Source organism: Oncorhynchus kisutch, linkage group LG7 (genome assembly GCF_002021735.2).
Source record: "Oncorhynchus kisutch isolate 150728-3 linkage group LG7, Okis_V2, whole genome shotgun sequence".
In the NCBI taxonomy this organism is placed as follows: Eukaryota; Metazoa; Chordata; class Actinopteri; order Salmoniformes; family Salmonidae; genus Oncorhynchus; species Oncorhynchus kisutch.
Genome location: NC_034180.2, coordinates 34,391,044 through 34,406,317, shown reverse-complemented (window position 1 = coordinate 34,406,317; position 15,274 = coordinate 34,391,044). Strand labels below are relative to the sequence as shown.

The window sequence follows — 15,274 nt, the reverse complement described above, 5'->3', positions numbered from 1 at the left end:
CAACATTAGCAACACTCCAGGTGGAACCAGGCTGGACATGCCCTCATCCTCATTAACGGGGCCGCCGTGGAGACAGTCAATAACTCCACGGCATGCACATTTCAGAAAGCTGAAATTGTCTAACCACACGGACACCACAGTGAAGAATGCACGACAGCGACTCTTCAACCTCAGGATGCTGAAGAAATTCAGCCTGTCCCGAGGGCCCTCACAGTGTTCTACAGGAGCACCATCGAGAGCATACTGTCAGGCTGCAACATAGCCTGGTACAGCAACTCCACCACTGCAAACCACAAGGCTCTTCAGAGGGTGATGCGTGCAGCCGAACTCAGCATGGGGTGCCCTCTGCCTGCCCTACAGGACACCTACAACACCATGGTTCGCAGGAAGGCCAAGATGATCATCAGGGACCCCAGCCACCCAAGCCTTGCCCTGTTGTCCCCTCTTCAATCATTCAGACATGGGCAGTACAAGAGCATCATGGCAAAAACTGAAAAGACTGGCCAATAGTTTCTACCCTCAGACAATAATGTTGCTGAATACCCACCACTAGTCAGCTACCTAATTCACATAGTCCTGCATGTTGGAGCTCGAAGCCTGAGATTTTCACTGAACCCTGCAATCACACCTACAACCCTGTACATATGACTATTAAACAATCAGAATCACTAAATACTACATAATTTAGATCAAATCGTGCCAGACAGTTCTAAGGCCATGGTAAAAGCCATACTTCCCTTGTAAGCCTTTAGGGATGAAGCGTGGATTATCATCAGTGATTTACCACGGCCAGCAGTTCAAATTCATTTCAGGACTTTGGCATGTTCCAGAGAACAAAAAGCCTTTGGCCAAGCCTGGCAACAAATTATTTGATATTCTCTGGCTTGGTTCTCATGTTCTCTGGCTTGGTTCTCATGTTTAGATGGTTTGGTTCTCATGTTTAGATGGTTTGATTCTCAAACTTCCATGGAAGAATCTGTCTGTTTGATGGAAAAGGGGCTAAAGACTGTTTAATAAGGGGAAGATATTTTTTGCATATAACCTTCATGTCATCTCCCCAACTAGAGCCCTGCCATGTGTTCCCCTGCAAGTCTTCACTGTGCTCAAGGAACTGGCCAGCAATGATTCAACTTCTATCATCTGGTGATGGTCACCTGACATTCAAGGCTCCTTGATCCTCCTGAACATGATCCACTTGTGCTCTCACAAATATAAGGCCCTGGCACTGGTGTCTTATATTTGCATTTTTGGAGATGATTTATTGAAGCAGTCACTCCTGAGCACTCATGTGACAAATGTGCCTCAAGCTAAAACGTTAGCCAAAATACAGTTGCAAATACACCCCCTCCTTCACGCCACACCTCTTTCCGTAAGGACTTCTCATGGTTGCTGCAGTAAAATGCATGGCTGCAGGGCATGGAGTGGGAAATCGTGCAGGCTGGTGGAGGTGAGTGCTGATGTGCGTTGACTGACTCACCATGAGTGGTTGTAGATTCCAGGCCTTAGGGCACATGGATGAGGTTCCTCATCTGAAAGTATGCTAACGCTAGCCTGCTGGATCACGCACAGTCTAATAAAACCCATAAACTGCCATTGATCGGTCACAGGGATAGGAGCCCTGGAGCTGCAGGACCAGGAAACTCTCATCACTCATCTGCATGGGGTCAGCATATGGATGGTTAAGAGTGAAACACAAATCCATGTGATCCACTAACATGCACTGTCATGTTTAGAATCTCTGATACATCTGATAGACATTGACTTTCAAACTGATGTATGATAATGATAGATAATAGTGAACCATTCCTCCCACAACTCATCAAAATGATTTTGCTCACACAATTGTATTTCTAAAAGTTAAAGAAAGTTAAAACCATACAGCAATTGTCTTCAGAACCATGTCAGTCAGAAAACGTTATGGACATGTATCTACTGTGGCCACAGCAGACCCCAGTTATGGCATCTTACTGAAACGATCATTCTCTATTTACCTCCACTCCAGAGATGCACATCTTCATTTTGGCCTCTGCATTTCCTTCAGGCAATTCATGAAGCAGCCTTGTCCAGCTCCTCTGAACCATGATGTTTCAAGGTAAAAATCAATCAGCCTGCAGTCTGGTCAGTACCTAGAGATACTGTCATCGTTGCTAAGCCAGCAAAGTATTCAACGGATATAGTTGTAGACAGAGCATAGATCTACTATGTTTAAGTACACAACGTATGTTTATTGCTATATCTAACAGAGTTACTGGTAAGACATTACCGGTCCTGGATGGGAAGGTATTCACAGCAATAGACAGGATTAATGAATGATGTCATTGGTCATTGCTTCCTTTGTTTAGATACTTGGGAATAAGACATATGGTCAAGGGTGAGACACTGTGTAGAAATTCTTAAGAAAGACTAAACACACAAACTCTCTACCTCCTACCCTGAAAATCATACGTCTCTACTTTGTGTGTGTGTGTGTGTGTGTGTGTGTGTGTGTGTGTGTGTGTGTGTGTGTGTGTGTGTGTGTGTGTGTGTGTGTGTGTGTGTGTGTGTGTGTGTGTGTGTGTGTGTGTGTGTGAGAGAGAGAGAGAGAGAGAGAGAGAGAGAGAGAGAGAGAGAGATAGAAAGAGAGAGAGTAAACACTGCTATCTATGGTCTGTTTCCGCTGCAGTCTGAACTTGGCTTGCAGGGTGGTTGGATGAGTATTCATCAGGACCTGGCATGTTCCTACACCAGCCCCTCCTCACACACATACACATAACGCCAACCCCGCCTCCCATTCTGTGAGGTCACAAACATACCCCATCTGACACGCTTGGTCACACCTGCGTATGTTCTCTTTGTGCTCCCAACTTGTCTCCGAAATATGAGACTCTATTCCAATCCATCCACCCCACCCCCAATGACATTTTCCATTAGAGCATACATTTATTTTACCCTTGAGCACTATTGCATTATCATTTACTGATTCCCCAAACTACTGAAACACTGATTTGAATAGCCTACTACAGCTGTCGTAAGTATTCCCAGTCATAAGTCATTCACATTCCAATGGTATGTATATGCTGCTGGCGCTGGTTCAGGTGTCCAGGTGTTGCCTGCACACAATCACACTCAGGGTTCTGTCTATCTCATGTATTTATAGGACCCCCTCTATTTTAGGGAGTAAGTCATGATACATCGGCGGTAAGGTGCTGTGAGTCTTCTGCTGTTTGTCCAGAGTGTTTCCATCACTGTCATTGTCTCTTCCTCATTTCTGCTCCTATCCACATCTGGAGGGAAGTTACTTTTCCAATAATTAGCTAACATTGATTTTGGGTAAAATGCTTCATCTGAAAAAGTGAAATGTGGAACAATTCTCAATCAGGAAGGGGGAATCTGTCATTACATAATAGGGGGCAACCAAAAGGAGGTTTAAGAGGGTTTAAGAATGACTCATAGGCTATGCATGGCTCTACCTTTCACATGATTGGTGATGTCATGTTAGGCAAAGAACCCAAGGAAGTGATGGAAATGATCAGATACATATGAGGACGATTATTTCCCTTTTATGTTTCATTTATAATACAAAATGAATACATGATCAATAAACATGAACGGTTTCAGTATCAGCTGAAGTGTAATAACGGAATAAAATCTTAAATACCCAAATAAAATCCTAAATATAGTCTACTAGTCTGGCCCAAAATCCCTAGTGGCAATAACGTTTTCTGGAGTTATACTTTCTTCACTTTTCTCATCTTCATGTGAGGATGGAAAGTCTGACCAACTCAAATCTAAACTCACACATCGCCTCCCAGTGGATCAACTGTGAATGAAAGAGGAATAGATCAGCAATAGGCCTATGCATCCTCTCAAAAAGCCAAAATATTCACATTAATTTATATATACATTTGCCATTAGCTTATATCATATTAAAGTATTATTTTTCCATTTATATATGACTATCTCAAAAACATATTGGCTAACAATCCACATGTTTTTATTTTAAGGGGATCTACTACATGGTTAATTCTGTAAATCATGACAATTTTTTGTAAATTTTATTAAAAAGAGACAAAGAAAATAAAGAGGGAAGCATATTTGACAAAGAATGTACTTTTTACAGGAAACGACTGGTTGGCCCCTGTCCTCTATAAAATATTTATATGGAAATTCGGCTCTGGAATGCATTTTTTTCCTATGTGTAGCCTTCGCCTTGGATATTACTCTCAGCGTCATGAGGTAAGAAGATAAGGTCGTCCCTTTTTCTTTCTGCGATCTGATTGGAGGAGATGTTGTCTCAGGAATGTCATGAAACTATTGAAATAGCACTTATGCCCGCAGTGTTAGTAGAATAGTTTGAGCATCAGAATAAAGTAAGAACAAACTTGAAAAATAGTTTTCAGCGAACATAAGATTACTAAAACTATTCAACGAAGGGAATAAACTTGGAGAATTTAAGAAGAAATAACGGAACAACGAAACTGTGAAAATCCAGGGCTTTCCTCAACTGATCCATCTGTGATTTATTTATTTTATTCAGGTTGGTAAATTCTAATAATAATATTTTCTTTAAATAACATGTAGCTTTTTAAAAGATACTTATTACGTTTTCATAATGGGCCTGTAATCTTGAGAAGTGTGTAAATGACTACCTATTTAACTGGTTTTCTACTTTCTAGTTGAAACAGATTTCTGAGGTTTCAAGATGAAGTTGATAGGAGTATTTCTCCTTTTGGTGCTTTGGACTTGTGAGGGCAGCCGGGTAGCAGGTGAGTTTTTGGAAACTTGGGTAAACATTATAACATTTTTGACAATATGCTTTTTAAAATCAACAATGGAATTATTCTGTTAAAAGTTCCTGCAATGTTTTGTCTGTGAACGTGAAGTTTCCAAGAGAGACTCATTACAGTTTCTCCCTTCACAGAGAGTGGAGATGATAACGGTGTATACGACCTATTCGAGCTTGTGAAAGTGAACAAGAGGCACCAAGGAGTTACCTTGGTAAAAGGCGCAGATCCCTACAGCCCAGCCTATAAGGTCTTGAACGCAGACCTGATCCCCCCGGTTCCCGAGATCTCCTTCAGGGACCTCATTGATTCAGTACAAGCTGAAAGAGGATTCCTTCTCCTCGTCAACTTCAAGCAGTTCAAGAAAACCAGGGGTAGTATTTTGACTGTGGAGAAGAATGACGGATCAGGACCGATATTCGAAATTATTTCTAATGGCAAGGCGCAAACTCTGGATGTGGTATACTCCACCGGGAACAAGCAACAGGTAGTGTCCATAGAAGATGCAGATCTAGCGACAGGACATTGGAAGAATATCACGCTGTTCATTCAGGAAGATCGTGCCCAGCTGTTCGTAGGATGTGAAGAGATCAATATATCCGAAATAGACGTGCCCATCCAAAAGGTCCTGACGCATGAGGTTGCTGACATTGCCCGTCTGAGAATTGGAAAAGGAGCTGTGAAAGACAGATTTATGGTAAATATGACTTGATTCATGTGTTCATAAATACATTGCAAATAATGTTGTAATTATGTTTAAAAATAAATGTTACACTTCTGAAGTTTATAGCCTATTCTGAGTAGCCCCAACCTCGTGGATCGCGCACTGCGCAACGTTTGGCGTCCAGAGATGTGATATTATTTGACATAAACAGTTAGATATTATGATCCCTAAGGAAATGTATTGAAAAGTTGTAGACGTGTGAATATGGAATAGCTCTAACTGGAATGTGTATGTGTGCAGGGAGTGCTTCAGAACGTGCGCTTCGTTTTTGGAACCACGTTGGAGGCAATCATGCGCAATAAGGGATGCCAAAGCTGTAAGTGTGATTTACAAAAATTTATGTTATAAAAAATATATTTTTGCATTTAAATGTTGTAATTACTGTATAAGTTGATGTTATTCATTGCTTTTTAGTTGTAAAAATCTAAATGCCTTTCATTACCAAATATAATTACTAGTACCGGAATTCTATATGGCCATTGATAAAGTCTCTTCAGGTGGATGCTATTATGATGTTCATGGAAATTACTGTCTGTCCTCCTCCAGCTGAAACATTGGCTGATGTCATGACCCTGGACAACCCAGTCAATGGGTCTAGCCCAGCAATAAGGACTGATTACACTGGCCACAAAAGCAAAGGTGAGACCATACTTCACTCTGCAGGGACAAGACCATTTGCTCCTACTGGTCTGTGCTCATGTGAAGGAGGGAGGTGACAAACTGATTGCTTTTCTCCTCTTTAGAAATTCAGCAGGTCTGTGGCTTTTCCTGTGAGGATATCACCAGCATGTTCAAGGAGCTCAAGGGACTTGGCGTGGTTGTTAAGCAGCTGTCAAACGAGCTCAACAGAGTGGTAAGCACAGAAAGCAGCTGGGTCTGTGCACTGTCATCCTTCCTCCCTCCCTCTCAAGTCTATCTGTTCCCAGTTAAAACCTCTCCACTGCACAGCCACTTGCCCTTGGAATGGCAGACCCTGACAGATCATAATGGCTGCCATGTGAATACACAAATATGTTTGGCTGCCATTGAATTTGTATTTGCTTTAGTTAAATCAAGCTATGTCTTAATCACCATGTTGATTGGTAATTAATTATACTGGAACCGTGGCCATGTAAAAGTTTCCATCCTATTGTCTAGACACATGTCCCTCTCTCACCCCCCCCCCCCCCCTCTTCTGTGTTCAGAATAAGGAGAGCACTCTGCTCATGAACCAGATGAGAATCCACCGTGGGGTCTGTCTTCACAACGGCATTGTGCACAAGGACAAAGATGAGTGGACCGTGGACGGCTGCACAGAGTGTACCTGCCAGGTAGGTGTCATCACACTTGGTGGAATGCAGTTATTAAGTAACCCAGCCAGTAGTAAACTGTGTGAAAACCAGGCAGTAGCTCCTCAACCCCTTCTGTAGTGAGGTGTTAATGGGCTCTTGTGTTTAGGCTCTTGTGACTAGGCAGTGTCTGTCTGCTAGCCATCACCTCACCTCTAATGAGATGTTTGAGAGAATAGCAATAACGCAGTAGGGGGATTCTGCCCTGTCAAACTCCTCTCTCTCTCACTTTCTCTCTCACTAAGGGTGTTATTGTAGTTATCTAGTTGGCTAAGTATCAAGAATGTGTATTTAATTAGTACATCTGCAGAGACCCTCTGTTCTGCCTTTCCCACTGTCACCGTCCTTCCCTCCAGACCCCCAGCACAGTGCTTGTCCTGAACCCTAGAGCAGGTGCACAGATCTAGGACGGTAGCACAGCGGGGATCCCCCTGCCCCAGCCAAACATCATCCCAATGTTCCCAAACATAGCAATTAGTCCTGGCAAAGCAGCAACCACTTTTGCACAATGCAAAGTTAATGGTCCAGATTATTTTCCCGTCTGTCCTTGTTGTAGCCGGACAGCCTGCTCTGGAGACAAACTATTTACTAATTTCAGCAATCCTCTCTATAGAACTCTGCCACTGTGTGTCGCAAAATCTCTTGTCCCCTGATGCCCTGTGCCAACGCCACCGTGCCCGATGGAGAGTGCTGCCCACGTTGTGGAACCCGTAAGTACTCTTCTACTGTTGAAAACAAGCCTGTAACAGTATTGTAGTACTTTTTTGTGAGGTGGACATGAACTTTTTTTGACAACCTGCCTATCAGGTGTATTTTAATTTGGAGAAGTCTTCCTTTATCATTTGTCAGTCATTCACATTCCCTGAGTACCCCTTGGAATGCCAGGTCTCAAATCTCCAGGGCTAAATTTATTCAAATAGACTGTTCTTTGAAAATCCTTTGCCCCCCTGGCTGAGCTCTGCAGTGTTAATCGCTCTCCCATTGTCTCTCCCCCCCAGCGAGTGACTATGCTGAGGATGGCTGGTCCCCCTGGTCTGAATGGACTCATTGTTCTGTGTCTTGTGGACGGGGAATCCAGCAGCGAGGTCGATCATGCGACCGCATCAACAGCAATTGCGAGGGCACCTCTGTGCAGACCCGCGACTGCTACCCTCAGGAATGTGACAAGCGCTGTGAGTAAACCTACCATTTCTACTCAACAGTATCTCTCAGTACCATACATCTCATGTGTACTGTAGTAGCACATTAACTAATAATTATGTGTCTGTCTTTTACAGTCAAGCAGGATGGTGGTTGGAGCCACTGGTCTCCCTGGTCCTCCTGCTCTGTGACCTGTGGTGAAGGAGTCATCACCCGCATTCGCCTTTGCAACTCCCCAACTCCCCAGATGGGAGGCAGAGACTGCCAAGGACAGGGCAGAGAGACCGAGGTCTGCCAGAAATCACCATGTCCAAGTAAGTAGAAGAGCAGCATCTAAACACATGTGCCTATCTATCTGTCTGGAGATAAAGCTGTAACTCATCTCTCTCTCTCACTGTACTTTAGTTGACGGAGTCTGGGGACCCTGGTCTTTATGGGACACCTGCTCTGTCACCTGTGGAGGTGGATTCCAGACTCGCCAGCGTCTTTGTAACAACCCCACCCCCAAATACAGAGGAAAGGAATGTCAGGGCGATGGCAAAACATCCCAACTGTGTGGAAAAGAGGACTGCCCTATTGGTACGAATTGTGTTAATAGATTATGGCATTTGTTATTTTGACCTAAAAGTGTACAAATCCCTTTTTGTTCAGTATTTTAAAATCAATATGCTTCTTTATATAGATGGCTGTCTGTCCAACCCCTGCTTTGCTGGTGCTAAGTGTACCAGCTTTGATGATGGTTCCTGGAAGTGTGGCGCATGCCCAGTGGGCTACACCGGAGACGGCATCAACTGCAAGGACATCGATGAGTGCAAGGAGGTCCGTGACGCATGCTTCACACTCAACGGAGTCCACCGCTGTGAAAACACTGAGCCTGGTTACAACTGCCTTGCCTGCCCCCCTCGCTACTCAGGACAACAGCCCTTCGGGAGAGGAGTGGAGCAGGCCACAGCCAAGAAACAGGTGAGACAAACTCTGGCTACTGCAACAAAATACACAAATGTGAGGATTTCTATTTATTCTAATGCTAGGAGGTCAGCAGCACATCTTAACCCTTTAGTATGCATCTCTCCCTTCCCCCTAGGTGTGCACACCCCGTAACCCCTGCCAAGACGGCAGCCATGATTGCAACAAGAATGCCAACTGTATCTACCTGGGTCAGTTCAGCGACACTATGTTCCGCTGTGAGTGCAAACCAGGTTACGCTGGCAATGGTCACATCTGTGGAGATGACACTGACCTGGATGGATGGCCCAACAAAGACCTCCTATGTGTGGAGAATGCCACCTACCACTGCAAGAAGGTAGGAAGGATCACTCCCCCAGCACTGCGCATAGTCTATCCCTAGCTTCTCCACTGTGTTATTGTGGTTATGACTCTCTAACCAACCCTTTTTTTTCAGGACAACTGTCCAAACCTTCCCAACTCTGGACAGGAGGATCACGACAAAGATGGGCTTGGTGACGCTTGCGATCACGATGATGACAATGATGGGATCCCTGATGATAGGGTGAGAGATCAAAACAGGACTTGGTTATCCACAAAGAAACCAAACAAAGCAATCAGTAGTCCTTTCTCTTATGGGTTAGATAAATTGGAGGAGTCAGGGGGAAAGCTAGTAGCATATGAACAATGTAGTAATGGTGTACATTTTTTCAAATTATTAGGACAACTGCCCAATGGTCTACAACCCCGCTCAGTATGATGTGGACAGAGATGACGTTGGTGATCGATGTGATAACTGTGTGCATGAGAGCAACCCCGACCAAGTCGACACAGACAACAACGGAGAGGGGGATGCCTGTGCTATTGACATTGACGGTGATGGTAAGAGATCATCACTCCTCCAACATCAGACAATGAAATCTCTCAGTCCTTAAAAGTTGTCATAGACTGATATAAATGTGTGTTCACTTCGCAGGCATTCTAAATGAGAGGGACAACTGCCCATACGTCTACAATGTGGACCAGAGAGACACTGACGGGGATGGAGTGGGAGACCACTGCGACAATTGCCCTCTTGAAAACAACCCAGACCAGGTAACTGCAGCTTTCATCTTCTACTACATAAGAACCCAATCTTATCAAGTATCTTGGAGGGAAGTAGAACTATCATAGAGCCCCGTCTCTTAGGACAGTAGCCATAGATTGCACCTGTGCTCAGCTTTAATGAAAGACAGGAATGTGCAAATGTGAAAGCTGGGAGAAGAATGAGTGCAATTCTCCCTCTCTCCTTATTCATTCCCCCCTTCTGAATAGATATGAATGTGTATGTGTGTGTGTAGTCTTGCCAAGGTGCAAGGAAACAGTATTCTTGTTTGAAGGGAAATTACTAGCATACCTGAAGACAAGGGGGCACAAGGATGAGGGATAGAATAGCACCTCTCATATTGAGGGAGATTACTTAAGTTGAGAGTGGTGAAATACATTCATTATGTCTGAGTGCATTGAATTAGAGCCACGTTTATCTCATACAAGTGTGAAATAATGTGTTTTTGTGAAGACTAAATTAATTGTGTTGTTCTACAGATTGACTCTGACTCAGACCGTGTGGGAGACAAGTGCGACAACAACCAGGACATTGATGAGGACGGTCATCAGAACAACTTGGACAACTGTCCCTATATCCCCAATGCCAACCAGGCCGACCACGACAAAGATGGCAAGGGTGATGCCTGTGACCACGATGATGACAACGACGGTATCCCTGACGACAAGGACAACTGTAGGCTGGCCTTTAACCCTGACCAGCTGGACTCTGATGGTGAGTCACTCTCTTCGGTAGCTCTATCAAACATTGGCGCCATTCAACTGACCTATTGAATGATTCATCTAGAAAGACAAAGTACTCTCTACAGAAATGCAGTCACAGAGATTACTATAGGGTTGGTTAGCTTGTTGTCTCCATGAAGAAATGTCTAAGTGCATTTCTCTGCCTCCTCCTCTCAGGTGATGGTCGTGGAGATGTTTGCAAAGATGACTTTGACCAAGACAACATTCTTGATATCTACGATGTGTGCCCTGAGAACTTTGCCATCAGTGAGACGGACTTCCGCAGGTTCCAGATGGTACCACTAGACCCCAAGGGAACCTCCCAGATCGACCCCAACTGGGTGGTCCGTCACCAGGGCAAAGAACTGGTGCAGACCGTCAACTGTGACCCTGGCATCGCTGTTGGTACGTACTTGTAACATATATATAACAACTTAGGAACTAAAGAGAACAACTACAAAACTACCATTCGTAGATTATGGGTCCATTGAGAAAAGTCCTAACCAACTTCTTCGTTGTCTATAGGGTTCGATGAGTTCAACGCAGTGGACTTCAGTGGAACATTCTTTATCAACACAGACAGGGACGATGACTATGCTGGATTTGTGTTTGGGTACCAGTCCAGCTCCAGGTTCTACGTGGTAATGTGGAAGCAGATCACACAGACCTACTGGTCCCACACGCCGACCAGAGCTCAGGGCTACTCCGGAGTGTCCATCAAAGTGGTCAACTCCACCACAGGACCTGGGGAGCATCTGAGGAACGCCCTCTGGCACACCGGTGACACTGCTGGACAGGTACGGTCAGCTTCAGTCCACATTACAAGCCCAAAGCACATAAGAGCAGTGAGAGAGAAAACCACTGGGTAGGAAACATTTCTCATGTCTTTTTGTTATTCCTCCTCTTAGGTGCGTACTCTGTGGCACGACCCCAAGAACATCGGCTGGAAAGACTACACTGCCTACAGATGGCACCTGATCCACAGGCCCAAGTCTGGACTCATCAGGTGAGCTCAGATTAGCTTTAGCTCTGAACTCTTTAGCTCCTCTGCCTTTACTGAAGCCACATAAACTCCTGCTTTCATGTGCTGATGATCTCATGTCATCTTCCTTCCTTTCAGAGTTGTGATGTATGAAGGCAAGAGAATCATGGCCGATTCCGGAAATATCTACGACAATACCTATGCTGGTGGAAGACTAGGCATGTATGTCTTCTCTCAGGAGATGACATACTTCTCAGACCTCAAATATGAATGCAAAGGTAAGATGCTTTCAGGAATGTTTTGTCAAACAAAAAAATGACTTGCTCATGCCCTTTTAGTCAATATATGTACAGGGTTTTAACTGATTCTTTCTTTCTCTTTTTCCTGCAGATTCTTAATCGGACTAGAGAGAGGCTCGTAAGAAGAATGTATTTACCTGCTCAAATATAAATATAACATATGATCTGGGACCATATCTTTATTACTCTTTACTTTGCGACAAGCACATTGGTGGAATGGAGAGCAAGTGTGTGGGATTGAGGCAGAATGGACATAGGCTAACTGCCTGCCCTATGATGACTAGACCCCTGCACTAACAGCAGGTTGAGCATAACTTTGCTCAGTGAAGAAATCAGATATATTTCTCTGCACTTCTGAATTAGTTGCTATCCCACTCTGGATGGAGGTCTAAAGGGAAGAGTATTTTCATTATTTCCGAGCATTACTTCAGCTCTGCAGTGGACTCAAAAGGACTTGACTTGTTTCCAATTGAAGAAAGCAGTAGGATATTTACTACAGATGGGCCAGAGATGCCCCTTAAAGGAACTATTGAGGGACCGTGGACGGTATGGATTGGCTGTTACTATCAATGAGAGTGAATGTTTGTCTGCGTGTATGCTACCCATGAAGAGCTTTGTGATAAAGACACTTAAGCCAATTGTAGTCAAGACATTAGCCATTTCAAATTCGGTAACTAAGTGGCTTCTAGTAGACCCTTGCAGTTCAGCTCAGTATGAAGTATGTCTTCAGGGTTTGACCAGGCTTGCTAAGTGGTTTCTCAGGAAAGAACTCTAGATGATATATGGAATGAGCACAGAAGCAGGACTAGCACCCAAAGCCAATATAGACTACTAGCGAACAACACAACTGCTATTTCGCCAGGATTCCAGGATGTCTTTTTTTTCCATCTTAGCTCAGACATTAGTGGAGAGGGACAGAAACACATGGGCCAGTCTAACCTGCCTTGAGAGGACTATTGTTACCAAGGTTGTACATAAGTTATTATTTATTTTATTTGCTACCAGTTGAGAGTATTGACACATGATGCTAGAGTTAGGATATCTCTCATCTTTATTCATCTCTGTCTTATTGTCATTAAAACCCGTTCTAAATAACTGGAATCTTGAAACAGGGTATAAATCCCTCTAAAAAAGTCCTCTCATAGCAGGGTGCAGTATTAACTCTCACGCCAACCTTCCAAAATAGACAAATTAGGTGTCATTTAAATCCCATTGTTCTTCTGCACAGTATGTCTGACTTGTGTGCTTGAGAATGTGTGTATATTTCTGATGGGGAAAACAAAGGAAAACCTTTATGTACAAATATTACCTCATTCTTTTTTGATTGAAACCAACAAAACATGAGAGTACCCTTTTAGCACCAGAGTATACATAGGTTGGCTTCTTTTTTTGTGTGTCACTGTAGTACAATCATTTTTTTAATGATGTATATAAAATGTTTTTTTTGTAGCAGAAAATTCCCCTAAAGTTTTAAAAACGTTTTCTGAAATATGTTGTGCTTTATGTATGTCCTGTGCATTTGTAATGGATAAATTATTGTTATGTTTGTCTGTTCTATGTTAAGAGGTTATTTAACGTGTAGATATATGCTATTTAAATAATTTATCAAGAAACGTGATCCGTGTTCCTGATTGGATAAACTTGTTTGCACACTGACATGAGGATGTCTTTGGATATTGTTTTGTTCAGTATTTTTTACTTTACTATAAGTGATGCTTGTCTATAAACATTTTTACCATAGTTTTACATTTTGTAATGTCAATCGAACAATAAATACATCAGGAAAAATATATCATCATTGTTTTTGTCCTTTCCTTGCTTATGGATGTATTCTCAGCTTTGATATGCACAGTACTATGATCATTTTGATTTGATTTGAGTACTATGAAGCATTAAACAGAGATAGGTCATGTTCTGTAAACTCTGATGGAATCTATCACTTTAGTCTGGGGAGTCCTCGAAGAAAGGGAGTATCCTTGAGAAGTGAACAGCATGGAAATTTAGGATGAACTAAAGTCCACATTCAATAGGACTTTCACACTACAATATCCCCTTGAAAACACGATCCCACACCTAAGGAGACAAGGAATTTAGCAACAAAGCCTTCAAAATTATTAGTTTATGGAAAAAACTCAAGTTGCGTCAATGTCTACCACCTTATACTATTACAAATATAGAGCTATTACACAATGTAACCCACACCAATGTGTCTAGTTTTCTTGGAATTTCCCAGTGAATAAAACCTAAAATAGCTTACAGAGTCACACCTATCTGAGGCATTCCACAGACCTACAGCCTTTGCTCTTTGGCTTTTGTAGAGGTGCTAAGAGACAGTGAGCTTGTACACTGAGTTGACAAAACATTAGGAACAACTTCCCTTTTGCCCCCAGAACAGCGTCAATTCGTCAGGGCATGGACTCTACAAAAAGTGCTGCAAGCATTCCACAGGGTTGCTGGCCCACTCCAAAGGCAGGATGTCCTTTGAGTGGTGGACCATTCTTGATACACACGGGAAACTGTTGAGCATGAAAAATCCAGCAGCGTTGCAGGTCTTGACACAAACCTGTGTGCCTGGCACCTACAACCGTACCCTGTTCAAATGCACTTACATCTTTTGTCTTGCCCATTCACTTTCTGAATGGCACACACACACAATCCATGTCTCACAGCTTATTATTATTTAGTTTTTACCTGTCTCTTCCCCTTCATCTACACTGATTGAAGTGGATTTAACAGGTGATATCAATAAGGGGTCATAGCTTTCACCTGGTCAGTCTGTGTGATCCTAATGTGTTGTACACTCATTGTATATTGTGTACAAATATAATTAAAGAGGGTTGATTCAGGCATTTTACATGGCACATCTCTTGACAGTCAAAGGCAACACTGCAAATACATGCCAAATCCAAGTCCAGACAGCCCCTGCTTGCTACTGCTCTCTTTACCTCAGAGTTTACCTCATTGTTATGGAATGAAAGTTAGCAGATCATACCTAGAGGATGGCATTGGCTACTCAAATCACTCTGATTAAACCATACTATTCTGTCAATACCTGCAATAATGATTTGATAGATTGCGACATCGGTTTCCCTTCAGAGACATCTACTGACTAAGTGAATTGGTGTTAAACTGCTTTTGTGAAATAATAATCATTAGATGGGTGCTTACATTTGTCCAATTTCACACATGTAGAATGTGTATTATATTTGTGTGAATTGGAAATTTGCGATTTGAATATCCCACTCCCACTGAGACACCCCCCGAGA

The 15,274-nt window shown here is 43.1% G+C and overlaps 1 protein-coding gene across 1 annotated transcript; it reads left to right on the top strand.

Moving 5' to 3' along the window:
• Positions 1-4,321: 4,321 nt before the first annotated feature.
• On the top strand, positions 4,322-13,800 carry LOC109894521 (thrombospondin-1-like). Its single transcript, XM_020488077.2, has 22 exons — positions 4,322-4,516; positions 4,656-4,745; positions 4,901-5,460; positions 5,728-5,803; positions 6,034-6,126; positions 6,231-6,340; positions 6,672-6,797; positions 7,429-7,525; positions 7,814-7,987; positions 8,093-8,269; positions 8,361-8,534; positions 8,638-8,918; positions 9,040-9,258; positions 9,358-9,465; positions 9,623-9,782; positions 9,877-9,995; positions 10,485-10,719; positions 10,905-11,132; positions 11,253-11,524; positions 11,636-11,733; positions 11,848-11,987; positions 12,100-13,800. Exons 2-22 carry the CDS (start codon positions 4,682-4,684, stop codon positions 12,105-12,107), a joined length of 3,519 nt encoding a protein of 1,172 aa, XP_020343666.1. The 5' UTR covers positions 4,322-4,516; positions 4,656-4,681; the 3' UTR covers positions 12,108-13,800.
• The last annotated feature ends 1,474 nt before the right edge of the window (positions 13,801-15,274 follow it).